We start from the raw sequence: 14694 nt of genomic DNA on the forward strand, positions 1-14694 counted from the left end.
GCAGCTGCTCCAGCAGGGGGCCCCAAACTTCCCTATCCCGAGCCACATTAACCAGCTCTGACTGGGCTGACCCGAGGCGTTCCCAGGCCAGTGTGGAGATGTAATCTCTCCACCTAGTCCTGGGTCTTCCCCGAGGCCTCCTCCCAGCTGGACGTGCCTGAAACACCTCCCTAGGGAGGCAGCCAGGGGGCATCCTTACCAGATGCCCAAACCACCTCAACTGACTCCTTTCAACGCAAAGGAGCAGCGGCTCTACTCCGAGCTCCTCACGGATGACTGAGCTCCTCACCCTATCTCTAAGGGAGAAGCCCGCCACCCTTCTGAGGAAGCCCATTTTGGCCACTTGTACTCGCGACCTAGTTCTTTCGGTCATGACCCAACCTTCATGACCATAGGTGAGGGTAGGAACAAAAATTGACCGGTAGATTGAGAGCTTTGCCTTTCGGCTCAGCTCCCTTTTCGTGACAACGGTGCGATAGAGCGAGTGCAATACCGCCCCTGCTGCCCCGACTCTCCGGCCAACCTCCCGCTCCATTGTCCCCTCACTCGTGAACAAGACCCCGAAGTACTTGAACTCCTTCACTTGGGGCAAAACCTCATTCCCTACCTGGAGTACGCACTCCATCGGTTTCCTGCTGAGAACCATGGCCTCAGATTTAGAGGTGCTAATCCTCATCCCAGCTGCTTCACACTCGACTGCCAAGCTGATCCAGTGAGAGCTGAAGGTCACGGACCGATGATGACATGAAGACAACATCATCTGCAAAAAGCAGCGATGAGATCCCCAGTCCACCGAACCGCACACCTTCCCCACCCGACTACGCCTCGATATCCTGTCCATGAATATCACAAACAGGATTGGTGACAAAGCGCAGCCTTGGCGGAGACCAACCCCACATGGAATGAACTCGACTTTGTGCCGAGGACCGGACACAGCCCTCGCTTTGGACGTACAGGGATTGGATCAGCCCTAAGAAGGACCCCCCACCCCGTACTCCTGCAGCACCTCCCACAGTCTCTCCGGGGGACCCGGTCATACGCCTCCTCCAGATCCACAAAACACATGTAGACCGGATGGGCATACTCCCAGGCCCCCTCCAGGATCCTTGCAGAGTAAAGATCTGGTCCGTCGTTCCACGGCCAGGACGAAAACCGCATTGTTCCTCTTCAATCTGAGGTTCGACAATCGGCCGAACCCTCCTCTCCAGCACCTTGGAGTAAACTTTACCAGGGAGGCTGAGAAGTGTGATACCCCTGTAGCTGGCACACACTCTCTGATCCCCCTTTTTGAAGAGGGGAACTACCACCCCGTTCTGCCACTCCTTAGGCACTGTCCCAGATTTCCACGCAATGTTGAAGAGGCGTGTCATCCATGACACCCCCTCCACATCCAGAGCTTTCAGCATTTCTGGTCGGATCTCATCAATCCCCGGGGCTTTGCCACTGCGGAGTTGTTTGACTACCTCAGTGACCTCCCCCAGGGAAACAGAATCTGATCCCCCATCATCCTCCGGCTCTGCCTCTACCATAGAGGGCGTGTTGGGATTTAGGAGTTCTTCGAAGTGTTCCTTCCACCGCCCAATAACCTCCTCGGTTGAGGTCAACAGCGTCAGCGTTGAACCGGAGTGGGCAATGTTCAAAGCTTCCATTGCCGAAGCCGCGGTGGAGAGCTGCGGCCTCAAGGTTTTAGGTGCCGCAAGGGGTGGTAACCCTCGAACACCGTGGTGGACACTGGTGGTCAGGGAAGCCGTCCGACTGAAGAAAGAGGCCTTCCGGGATTTGTTGTCCCGGAGGTCTCCGGAGGCAGTTGCAAGGTACCGACAGGCCCGAAGGGCTGCGGCCTCGGCCGTGAGGGAGGCAAAGCAGTGGGTGTGGGAAAAGTTCGGAGAAGCCATGGAGAAGGACTTTCGGTCCGCACCAAAGTGCTTCTGGAAAACCGTCCGCCACCTTAGGAGGGGGAAACGGGGAACCATTCAAGCTGTATACAGCAAAGATGGGACATATATTATATATATTTTATTTTATTTTTTTTGTATTTCATTTATTTTTTTTACCTCAGGGAAGAAATTAAATCAAAATGTAAGCCAGTATTCACTGATAATCTTCCCCTCTACTGTACCTCTCAAATCTCAGTTGCACTTCTGTTCACTTTAAAAATGGCACATTTAGACTTCGCCAATACCCCACTGATTTCGTGAGCATCACGTGACTAATCAAAAATTAAAAAAATGTGACTTGAGGACTACAGCAGAGGGGAAGTGAATAACGGTTAAAATGTGGTCTGACTTCAGAAGACTTGAAATATAGTATCAGTCATATGGACTACTTTTATGATACTTTATTAGTGCTATTTTGTCCTTTTTGGAGCTTGACAGAATAAATTAGCATCCACTTTCCTGTTGTGTATGCGAGATAATATGCGAGATAATACGGTGTTGGAATGCCAAAAGGGTGACTAAATGATGACAGATATTTCATTCTTAGGTGAACTGTTGCTTTAAGGAATATAAATAGGCTGAATGTCTGTGTGCAAATATTTGCTCTTGCCTTAGGCAGTTTGGGCAAAACTTTGGGGAGGCCTTTGTAGAACTGAGACTTCTGCAGGTTGTCCCGCTGGAAAAGCGAGTCGAAGTACTGAAGAGTCATCGCTCCGACATCATCGAAGAAGGGAATCTGAACATGTACATATGCCAACTCTCAGTCATGGTCTTGCACAATCATATCACCACAATCAACTGCAACTCTAATATGATCAGTACAGACACTTTGCTAAAGATGCTCTTCAAGCAAATGGGGAGAAATCAGTTTAAAACTACAGTTCTAAAATTATGGCATTAAGCATGTGAATGGAGAGAAAGTGCAAAGAAAGAAGTTCTACCTTTGTCATCTGATCAGCATCAGGACGCACGTTGGACGTGACACTGAGCAACATCTTCACATGTTCCCTCACCTCCTCTGGGATCTGACTTAACACTCCTGGACTCAAATGACTCAACTAGAAACAAAATACTGTCAATCAAACACAAAGTTTCAGCACAGGGAGACAAATGGAAAGCAAACAAGAAAACAATAAGTGAACCTCCATGGTGTGATATCAGATCATTATATTGGACAGACCAATTAAACATCTACTAACTGGCACATTAAGATCATCGCATTGGTCTGCTTGGCCAATTAAATTAAAAGTGTTAGCACCCCCTTGTGTCAGTTGCACAAACAACAGACTTGACAATGTAAAAATTGTTAGTATCATCTTCTTTTATTTGCTTTTAGTACTTCTACTACAACAAGGCAGTTATTTGTCAACCAAATTTCATAATCATGACAGCCCTAATCTAGACAAAGGTGGCTAGTTTGAAGAAGTTAAATAAGACTAATTTATTATTTGTTTGTTTTTGGTCACAACATAATTTACATACTTCATTTTGTGTTATTTCATATTTTGATGACTTCAATAATAATAAAAAATTTGGAATAATATAATAATAATAATAATAATAATAATGCATTAATTTATTTTTGAGTGAAATTTTATTAAATATTGTGTTTTTATTGTGAAATTATATTTGAGGTCGACCAATTTTGCCAATACCGATAACCGATTAATCGGAAGATGGTTTTTAAAATGGATTTTTAGTAAATTAACCCTAACCTCTAAACTATCGGCACTGATTTTTGCAGATAACCGATAGTTCCAAAAAGTGCCTATTGGCATAAATTACTCAGTAAAACCAATATCTCAGTCTACCTTTAGTTGATATTAATTCCAGCAATTTTGTTTACATCCAAGAAGTTTTTGTGTATGAAAAAATAAAAAACACAAACCGCTTAATAAAATTTCTCCAAATACAAGTACGTTGTGTGTTCACTCCCTCACCTGGTCGAGTTGTCGGCTGAAGCTCTTGAATATGTCCTGCTTGTTGACCTGAAAGACCGGTTTCCCTTCATTAAACACGGCATGGATCAGCACGCCCAGTGAGTACATATCAGAGGCCGCATCACAGCTGACTGACAGGATGTATTCAGGGGCGACATACTCAGGGTTACGCAGGCAGAGAAGGGGTAGATTGGGGTCCCACTCTTTACACACATACTTGGGCTTAAAAGACACAAACAAAATAATAGATTTCCTTTGACAAACCAAACTAAAAAGATTCTGGGACTTTAGTCAACATGAAACTGTATTCACAACTCATTTTACTTCCATAATGGGGCATTTAACTGGAAATATTGGAGAAATGTGGGACGGAACTTGATATTACGCATTCGACTTCCAAAGTCCAAAATTTTAGGTGTTTTGACTGGGATGTGGAGGCTGAAGGGTGCATCTTGATATATCCATTTGTTAATGCTTCTTTTCAAATGTATCATTATTTGCTATTATTGGTGAATACTTTAACATCAACTAGCTTTAAAAACTATACCTAAACAGCTAATTGGCTCTTGTTTAACATGAACTTATAACCCAGATGACCTGAGCCAAACAAGGCAAGTTGTTTCAGAGGCAGAGCAAGTTATTACATTTTCTGTCTTTGGAATCATTTACATGAATCAATAAATTGTGTACAGTAAGACCAGGAATGTGAAGTACGTAAATAGGATCAGGTTTGATTTCATATTGACATTCAGGAACAATAAATCCAGTTACTAACCTCAGCGTCAGAGGGGTTAATAGATGAGATACTGAAGTCAAAGCCCATGATCTTCCAGGCGCCGCTCTTATTCAAGATGACATTCTCTGAGCATAAGTTACTGTGAACCATCTTGACTCCGCTGTGGAGGAAGGACAAACCCTCTGAGATCTGAAAGAGATTGAGTGATTCTTATTACAGTAGTTAAAATACTTGACTCAATGACTCAATCAAGAACTCAACACAGAATAGCTCAAGTATGTGTTTTTTAGGCCAGTTGAAGTGAGAGATTGCATTAACTTTCCTGCTCTACAGTCTCACCTGCAGTAAGCCATATTTGGTCTCCACGTCGTAGAGTTTATATTCTTTGATGTCTGTGGGAACGGGGCTGGGGAGATTGTCCCACTGGCCGAGCACATTAGCTAGACTAGCGAACACAGGCTCTGTACAAAACGCTAGACAGTCTCTAAAGATTCAGACATAAAGACAACTAGTGAGAACAGCAATGATACAGATAAAAACACAAGGTATCAGCAAAAAGTATTTTCTTCTGAAAGCCATGTAAATTCCCACCACAGTGTCATTTCCAGCACATATCAAATTCTGTATTGTGTTTAATAGAATTCTCTGGTGGAAAAGATGCTGAAGGTAAAGACATTAAGGTTTTTTAAATAAAATCACTGACACTTTGTCTTACTAAGGCGAATTTCATATAACTATCATTTGAAGTATCCTAAAGGCATTTTAAATTTTTTTTTTTTTTTTTATAATTTAGCAAAATTACAGCTCGATTGTAAATGACACCCAATACATAAATATTCTGCTCACAAATGATACTTACATTGAATTTTCTTTGCATTCTCTGAACATAATGTGTCTCATATTTCATGTCAAGCATGCTCTTCACTGACACTTTTGTTGACTTGGTAGAACAAGTACACTAACTTTTGAATACACTTTATTAGGAGCTATATTATTTTGTGTGGTAGAAATAATGTGGTATAGGTAATTTTGGAAAACACTTGAAATATATCATTTTCACACAATACACAGTGCAAAGAAATAGTATGTGAACCCTTTGGAATTCAATGGTTTTCTGCATTAATTGGTCTTAAAATGTGACCTCATCTTCATTAAAGTAATAAGTATAGACAAAACAAAATGTGCTTGAGCTAACAACTCACAAACAACAATAATGTTTATATAAAATCTATATTTGAACACATCCCATTAAACATTACATTAAACAATTTGGATTTAATAACTGGTCAATCCTCCTTTGGCAGCATTGACCTAAACAAAGCATTTCCGGTATCTACGTATTAGACCTGCACAACATTCAAAAGGAATTTTGGATCATTCTTCCTTACAGATCTGCTTCAGCTAAGCAATATTCTAAGGATGTCTGGTGTGAATGACTCTCTTGAGGTCCTTCCACAGCATTTCTATTGGGTTAAGGTCTGGGCTCTGACTGGGCCACTCCAAACAGTGGATTGTTTTTTATTTTATTTTTTTAAGCAATTCTGTAGTGGATTTACTTCAGTGTTTAGGGTCATTGTCCTGCTGCATCATCCAACTTCTATTGAGCTTCAGCTGGCACACAGCCACCCTGACATTATCCTGTAGGATATCTTGATAAACTTGGAGACAAATTTTTCCTCTGATGGCAAGTGGTCCAGGCCCTGGAGAAGCAAAGCAGCCCCAAATCATGATGCTTCCTCCACTGTACTTCACCTTTGGGATGATGTTTTCAAGTTGATATGCTGTGCCCTTTTTACACCATAAGTAGTGCTGCATGTTCTATCCAAACAATTCAACCTTAGTTTCATCAGTCCATAAAACATTTTCCCAGTAGCGTTTCTGAGTGTCAAGGTATGCAGCAATGTTTTTGTTGGAAAGCAGCAGCTTCCTTCATGGTGCCTTGCAGTGCACACCATGTCTGTTTAATGTTTTCCGTATAGTAGACTCATGAACAGAGATGTTAACCAGCTAAATGTCCTTCAAGTCTTTAGCTGTCACTCTAGGGTTCTTTTTTTACCTCATGGAGCGTTCTGCAGTGTGACCTTTGAGTCATCTTGGCTGGACGCCACTTCTAGGGAGAGTAGCCACAGTACTAAATCATCTCCATTTATAGAGAATTTGTCTAACTGTGGACAGATGAATATCTAAGCTTGTCGAGATAACTTTGTGACCTCTGTAGACCTCACTTTTTAGAGGCATGGTCCACGTCAGCAGATGCTTCTAGTGAATATCAGATTCAAAATGTTTGAGTGCTTTTTATAGGTCAAAGTAGCTTTAACCCACACCTTCAATCTCATTTCATTAATTGTGTGCCAGGTTCGCCAACTCCTAATCAACTAACAAGCTTTTGTTGACTTCATTAGCCTAGGGGTTCACATACTTTTTCCTACCTGCATTGTGAATGTTTGAATTATGTATTTAATATGTACAAGAACAGTACAATTTTTTTTGTGTTATAAGATAAAACAGATTACGTTTTATTGGTAACTTGAATGTAAATCGAACCAGAATTTAAGACAAATGCATAAATAAATTGAGGTAATTCCAAAAAGTTTACATACATATAGCTTATTTTTCTGTGTTTAAAGTTGAAGAGGCTGCCTACATAGGAAACATATTTAGGCTTTATATGTGTTCTCCAGATGCAAAATGTATGTAGGTAGCAAATTTATGCCCTATAAGATTGACACATTTTCAGCAGCACATGGATCCTTGGTTACTCATAAAACTTTTGTACCGAAAGGTATCAAATAAATACTCAAACTAATTAAAGGAAATATTTCACCCAATTTGTGTGTTGTTTATTGATTAAATTGTTGGCTTAGTGACATGCCAACATGAAACACTACTGGTATCAAGCGTATTAGTTTACAGTTTCTTCTGCACTTTACATGATGAACGATATTTGGTGCACATAAGTGACTGTTAACAAAGTTGCAGCTAATAAAGAATGTCACTCAGGAAGCTTTATTACACTTAGAAGCCAGCAGACCATGACTATAGATCAGAACTTCTGTCCTAAGAGGCACATGCATTATTTAGGAAAGATTTGCCAGAGTCAGACTGCAGCTTTTAATCTCACAATCCACAAAGTAGACACATATTGATCCCAAAGCACAAGAGCAAATACTCTACAGAAAACCTCATCATCAAACTTTCTCTACTACTGAGACTTCTGATCAGTTTAAACTTAAAACTCGAAGAAAAATACGAAAATGAATTCGAAAAAGCTCATTTTCTTTCCAATGCTGATAACATTGCAGCGGTGTGTCAGAACTTGTTAACTAGAATTTACTAACCTGGATTGATTATTTTTGGGCATAATTTGAAAGTCTGTCTATGTTACGCAAAAAAGCAATCTAGGTAGGCAGCTCACTTGGTTTTGAAACACAGTCTGTCTTCATGCATGTGTTTGTGGTCACCTGGACTCCTCTAGTGGATGCTGGACGGTGAGGAGGCGCGGATGTCGTAACCGGGTCAGCTGTTGGACTCCTCTCTTAAGCGAATCGATGATCTGATCCTTCTCAAACTTCTGATAGCGATCAATGAGCTTCTTATCAAACACAAAGACAGCCACTTCCTGTGGACAATAGAAGTCAATAGGGATGGGCGATAAGCACTAATTTACATTGTGTTATTCTTTACATTTTTGGTAGATAACGATACACATCACCATATACAAATTTGTATGAAAAGTGATTCAAAAACATCTGGAAAATAATGAAAGTTCAATTGAATTTATTTCAATATAAAACGCTGTCCTGTTATTGATTTTGATTAATGGTAGACCTGTCATGTCCATTGCAATGCAACTTTGCAATCAACAAATAAATTATTATTTAAAATGATATTTTATCTACTTTGCATCATTTTTAAATCCAAGCAAAAACAATACCACTACACGCATTTGTTGTGGATTTAGCCTTCCATTGGATACTGTTAACCTTTTTGACAGCTATATAGTATTAGATATAAAAGCATGGTTGACAAAGGTGTTTTTAATTAATTAAACAAATTCCTAAGGTATTTAGTGTGATTGTTTCTCTCTCTCCATCTTTGCGGCAGAACAGCTGCCTATAGGAAGGCTTGACGACATCAGCAATCGTAACTGAGGGGCTTCCCCATTTTCTCTGATTGTAAAGTGAACGGAACAAGAGGTTGCATAAACAGTAAAGTTTTCGTTATTTACCAAATTTTAAAACTGTTGGATAATTACAAACTTTAAGGAATTTTGACAGATTAAAAAAACTATTATGAAAGCATGAAATGGAACTAACGCATCAGTTTTCTTTATGCACGCTAAAAGATAAAACGCAATAGTAACTAATGACTAGGCCTGTCATGATTATTAAATAGTAATCATCTGATTGTGGTTATTTTGTCTACCTTTGTGCAAAATCTGGGCTTATTGGTTTAATTAGACAGCCTTAAAATTACTTTATACATTTTCATGTCATTCAGAAGTTTTTAAAGTCTTAAAAGGAATCAAACATCCCTATTTTACTATATGATTGCAAGTTAAATATGAATGAATGACTTCTTAAGGGTTATGTAGCATGAAATGCCCTAAAACAGACAATGAATCATTTGAAAATCGTCAGCCAAATGTCATAATCGTGACAGCCCTTCTAATGACAAATAAAATAATAGAATTGATTATTTGTAGCACAGCTTCTGATTGGAATCTCCGTTCCATAAAATGTGGCGGTATTTTGCACAACCACAATAGACATGATCTTCCAAAATTTCTACAGGTTGACATATTTCTCCCGCCTACCGATAGAAGCAAATTTACCTTTTTAAAAACTGTGCAAGCTAAATAAAATAACATTTTATTTTAAATTGAAAAAAATGCACTTCTACGAGTAGAATCAGGCCACGTCCACACTACCATCTTCTCGTTTAAAAGCGCTTTGATTTTGCTACATTTACACCTCTCTTACATATTGGAATGTCGTTTCCTGCAAAGAAAACAGACACTTTTAAAAAAAAATCCTCTCTATTACCACATAATTTGGAAAATTATGATGTTAGGAAACTGAAAATAGGGATTTCAACAAAAACAAATTAGTGTGGATGTGGCCATAGTATCTCACACTTGCATCTCCTTCATGAGAAATTAGAATTGTCTAGAAAATGTGTTCACTGCTAGACTACGACTCATTAACACTACGTTTCCATCACAAGAATTTTTAGTGAAAAACGTTTTAGCGCATCAAAATAAAGCTGATGGAAAAATCGTCGCTAAAATGTCAAATGTTGACATAATATTTTTCCGTTTAACTCAATGTCGATAATGTCACGAAATAAAATTTGCAGTGTCACATGACAGAGTTTACCCCAATTGTTAGCCTTTGTTAATCATGACGACAGTATTGAAAGCTAATTTATTGTACGTGATTATGGATTGATCTTTATGGCATATAGAGCCGATCTGCAAACGTGACACTTCCAGGAGTGCCAACACAAATATCTTGAGCACGTTGAACAAATGAATGGCCACTGTTTGCGATTAATTTAATTTCATTTATAGTATCCATCCATTTATTTATTAAAGTTTCTTTTCCACACCATTCAAAAAAAATAGATGGCAGTCATGGAATTAGCCCACAAAACATAAAACATATAATTTCTGTGCACAAAGATGTTTAAATGAAGAATAAATACACAAAACTAGGAGAAAACGTTCTTCAGTGTTCTTTTTTTAATTAAATTAAACAAATTATTTACCAAAAAAAAATAAAAACATTATTTGGCCTATATATATGCCTTTTCTTTTCTCAAACATAAATGAGCTTTACCCTGTTCTGCAGATGAATAAAGTCGGCTGAATGACGTTCTCAGGATGTTCCGCACTTTTTTCAAGACTATAAACTAGTTTTTTCAAAACTATTTTTCCAAAGCGGACTTCACTTTCAGAAAACAAGCTTTTGAACATTTTAAAACGTTTAAATACTTTAAATCTAACCCTCTTTACCTCGGATCACATTTACTGCTTCTTCAGATAATATACATTTGCATTTTGAAGCTAAAATAATTTTAGATTATAATCAAATTCTTGATTAAGTTCTGGTCTTTAAAAGTTGCAGGACAAATATGCGGGACATAATGCAGTTGTTGTGATGATGCTTTAGATTAGATGATTGTTCAAAATAGACTGTTAAATATCAGAAATGTATCATAGGTAAACCCTGATATAACACTAAATAATTATTTTCTCTTTAATAGCTGCACACAGCATATACACATCGATTGATGGTCCTTATACTGAGACAGAAAGTTTCCCCCAATACTTGGTGCAGGTTGCCAGCTTGGTGCAGGCAAGGACGATCTACTTTCAGGTCGGAACCGGTGCCAACCTGCGATATGCGCAACATCAGGACCAATATTACCGTCCAATCAGAAGGGCAACTGCTCCCTTTTGATTGCAATTCCTCGTCTTCTGATTGAATTTATTTGTTAATTAAAATGATAGTATGCAGACTAATTTCAATGAATTGTCTCAATAATCTCCCCATTTTACCAAAACTTGGGATGAAAAAAACGAGGAACATATGGAAGGCGAATTATCGATAAACACACATTTCTGCATGGAAACGGCTTCATGGCAGATTTATTTTGTGCTAAACTAAAACTTATGCAACAAAGTGTTTTTTTTAGGCATGACGTCATCACGCACACCATTTTTATCGATAAAAGGGCATTTGAATAGAAAATGTCACAATTTTTCACTTTGTCGATAACAAAATAGCGTGAAAGGTGGATGGAAACAAGGTTGATAACTCTTTTAAACTGTACAGCTCATAATCTTTGCCTGGTTTTCAATAAAAAATGTTTTTAAAGTTTTTATCTGCTTTTATCAGAGCAGATAATATCTGTTCTACATTGGCATATTTGGATTCTGACAGTCACATTACTTCAGATTCATTATAAATGAACAACTGCATCTTGCACTATCTTGCCTGCAACTATAAAAAAAAACAAGGACAAAAACTTCCTGTTTGAATCTACAAAAACATCCACTGTTGTGTTGTAACCACATTCAATGAGCTCTTCTCAGCAGAACATCTTGCATGCAGAAGTAAACTTCTTACTCATTGTAATAGGTAACTGTATATGTTTGAGAGTAGGACTAGACGATTTGGCCAAAATTGTTATCACGATAATCTTTTTCATATTGTTCGATATCGATGTTTATCACAATATACATTTACACATCGCCTTTGAGCGGATTTAGTCTGCCCCAGTGGAAACGCAGCCAGAGAAAGCCGAACAGCTTGTGTTTTAACGACACGCAGTAAATATAGAAAATTCCTCTCAAGCTTATCGTGGATTTTCTTTACTGTGATATATATTGATATCGTTTAATCGCCCAGCCCTATTTGAGAGTAGTTAAGAGTAGAGTAACCCACCACACCTGTTTAGTGGATTTTTTGGTGCCGTTGTAGATCCTCCAGCTCATTCCGGGACCCCCACTAGCGATATGGCGGCCTACCTCAAACTCCCGTGTGACGGGGTTACCCATGACGGCACTGGTCATGTCACCTGCCACCTTGGTGACAGTGCTCTTCAGTTTATTGAGCATGGACTCCATTGTTTCACTTGCTGTCAACCTGCAATATGAAGTAAAACATAGTACATTAGCAGACAGATTCTGTTATTTTTTCCCAGTTTATCATCGGCCTGGTGAAAATCTATTTGTATAGAAGCTGTCTAGAGTCCGCTTTGAAATGACAGTTAAGCAGAAGTCTTAACAGGCTTTACTCAAGAGAGAATTAATGATCAGTATTCAATCCTGGCAGCAACTCAATCACAGCGCTTACCTACGCTTTAAACAGGGTACATTTCATTAGAGATGCAGAACTGCAGACCACTCTGTCTACAGGAAACACAGTTGAATTTCAATATTAAAGGGGTTAAAGTAAAAAATAAATAAATAAACGAAATGACGAGCACTCTGAGCAGGAATACATTTGAAAATCTGTCACAGTTAATTTTATCAAGGTCCAAGTGTTACAGGCTCAAATTGAGATGTGAATTAATCCTGACAGCCTCTCAAATAGTTTGAATGAGGAAAAAGAACAAAAAACATATACTGTTTTGTGAGCTCCAGACAGAGAATAGTTACTCTTGTAAGGACTGTTTTTTTCATCAGAACACTGCATTAAACTTTAGTAATATACGTTACATTACTGACATTCAAGGCAACACATGGTCTGACATTTCAGGAATGAAACTTGATTTCTTCTGACTTACATATTATGCTAAATAAATGAGCCAGTACATCTATTATTATTATCATAACTAATTTTATTAAAAAAAAAAAAAATCATGTCACTTACACTTAAGTGCATGATCCGAGAGTGTTACCATTTATGATGTTAAGCAATCTAAACATGTAACACTAAAAATAATGATGTAAACAATTTATAAGTGTCTTTTTTTTATTTTATTTTTTTTATAAGTCAAGCTCAATCAACAGCATTTGTATTACCTAAAAAACAACAAAATAAAACAACCGAAGGATGAGACTAAATTATTATTTTTTTTTAAATTTGCGAAAGCAAAAATTGTGATTTCATTAAGGCACTTACATTGAAAGTGAATGGGGCCAGATGATAAACATCAAAATAATCACTGTTTCAAATGTATAAGCAGAAGACGTAATTCTTATACGTGTTAACACAATCTTTGTGTGATAAAATCAGGGATTTACCACCTTTACAGTGTTTAACAGACTGCAGTGTTTACTGGCGTTGCGTTGTCATAACAACGAAGTTGTAAAATTGAACATTACACAGATAAAATTAGTAAGCAAATTCATCACACTAAAATAATGGTAACATGCACATTGTTTAAGTTTTGTGGCTACATTTTTAAAACAGTTAGTATTTTAATGTTTACTGATTGGCCCAATTGAAAAAACAGAGTCTCAAAGTAATGTTGATTTATTTATTAGGGGTTCAAGCACAAAGTGCAAGACTATTATTATTATTATTATTATTATACCTTAAAACCTACCTAAGAACATATTTTACATTATATAGATATAGGAAGTGGCACAGTTGCGTCATAACACATCCTGCAAGTGTGCGATGTATTAAACAGGAAATATTTCATGAATAAGCAGCCGTCAGGTGTAAAGTGATGCTGACAAGATTGAAACTGAATAAAATGTATTACAAGGACTCATAACTGACAGACTAATCACAGAAACACCTGCTTGTTTCTTTACCTCTTTCAAACTATCACAACTACTCACTGCTTTTAACATGAGACGAAACTTTGATGAAATAAAATGCTGACTGTACTCTGCGTTCATCAAGTACGATGTGAATCACATCTGTGTTCCTAAAGACGACAACATTTAAAACCTTTAACACTACTATCATTCTAATATGTATTACTCAATATACTCAGAATATCAACTAAAACAGTGACATATATTAATTCACACAGAAAAAACTAAATAAACCACAACAGGAGCTGAGCTAATAGGCTAATGCTAACTGAGTCAAGCGTCACTCCACAGAACTGACATACTAAGACTCAGGATGAGAATAAAGCTCATAAACACATATAATTCATACTAGCCTTTATACCAGAGGAGGTGATAGCGAGATAGAAGTGCTATAAATGAGTATTGAGGAGAGTCAGTGGCGGTAGCTCCTTACAGCCTTCATGACAGTTCAGCAAAACACCCGAGATTCTACTGGGTGAAGCCGGAGAAAAAAGTCAAAACTTCCGGCTGAAAATATGCAACAAAAGTCATAATTTTCAAAATAAAATTCAATCTGACGTCGCTGTTGACCAGCAATTTTGTTTTTTTGTAGTCAATTTGGCCACAGCAAAATCCCACTGTAGCACATAAAGATAAATAACTGGCTGGGGTTTACTTTTTGTCAGTTTGTAAAATAATGTAACAATGTAACATGTTCCAGTTTTGTCATCAAGGGGGTTCTGTAGGTCTTCAGTCAGTACGTTTGCAGGTTTTTACATGGACACAGCTCTCATTAGCTAGTCCCGCTGCTCATCGAAAGTT

General features: G+C 38.2%; 1 protein-coding gene across 2 annotated transcripts in view; it reads right to left on the reverse strand.

The window, feature by feature from the left end:
* The window catches only part of LOC127637309 (SCY1-like protein 2), a 28081-nt gene extending 13716 nt beyond the window's left edge, over positions 1 to 14365 (reverse strand). The window contains exons 1-8 of one of the 2 annotated variants that reach the window (XM_052118300.1): positions 14255 to 14365; positions 12070 to 12265; positions 8075 to 8232; positions 4953 to 5097; positions 4653 to 4802; positions 3878 to 4099; positions 2879 to 2995; positions 2548 to 2673 (exon numbers count right to left, since the gene is read on the reverse strand). In XM_052118300.1, coding sequence (XP_051974260.1) covers positions 2548 to 2673; positions 2879 to 2995; positions 3878 to 4099; positions 4653 to 4802; positions 4953 to 5097; positions 8075 to 8232; positions 12070 to 12246 — 1095 coding nt within the window. In that variant the 5' untranslated portion in view covers positions 12247 to 12265; positions 14255 to 14365. Of the gene's footprint in view, positions 1 to 2547; positions 2674 to 2878; positions 2996 to 3877; positions 4100 to 4652; positions 4803 to 4952; positions 5098 to 8074; positions 8233 to 12069; positions 12266 to 14246 lie in introns of both variants that reach the window. The other variant, XM_052118301.1, reaches the window with a different exon arrangement.
* Between the last annotated feature and the right edge of the window lie 329 nt (positions 14366 to 14694).

The sequence above is a fragment of the Xyrauchen texanus genome, chromosome 45 (genome assembly GCF_025860055.1).
Source record: "Xyrauchen texanus isolate HMW12.3.18 chromosome 45, RBS_HiC_50CHRs, whole genome shotgun sequence".
Classification (NCBI taxonomy): Eukaryota; Metazoa; Chordata; class Actinopteri; order Cypriniformes; family Catostomidae; genus Xyrauchen; species Xyrauchen texanus.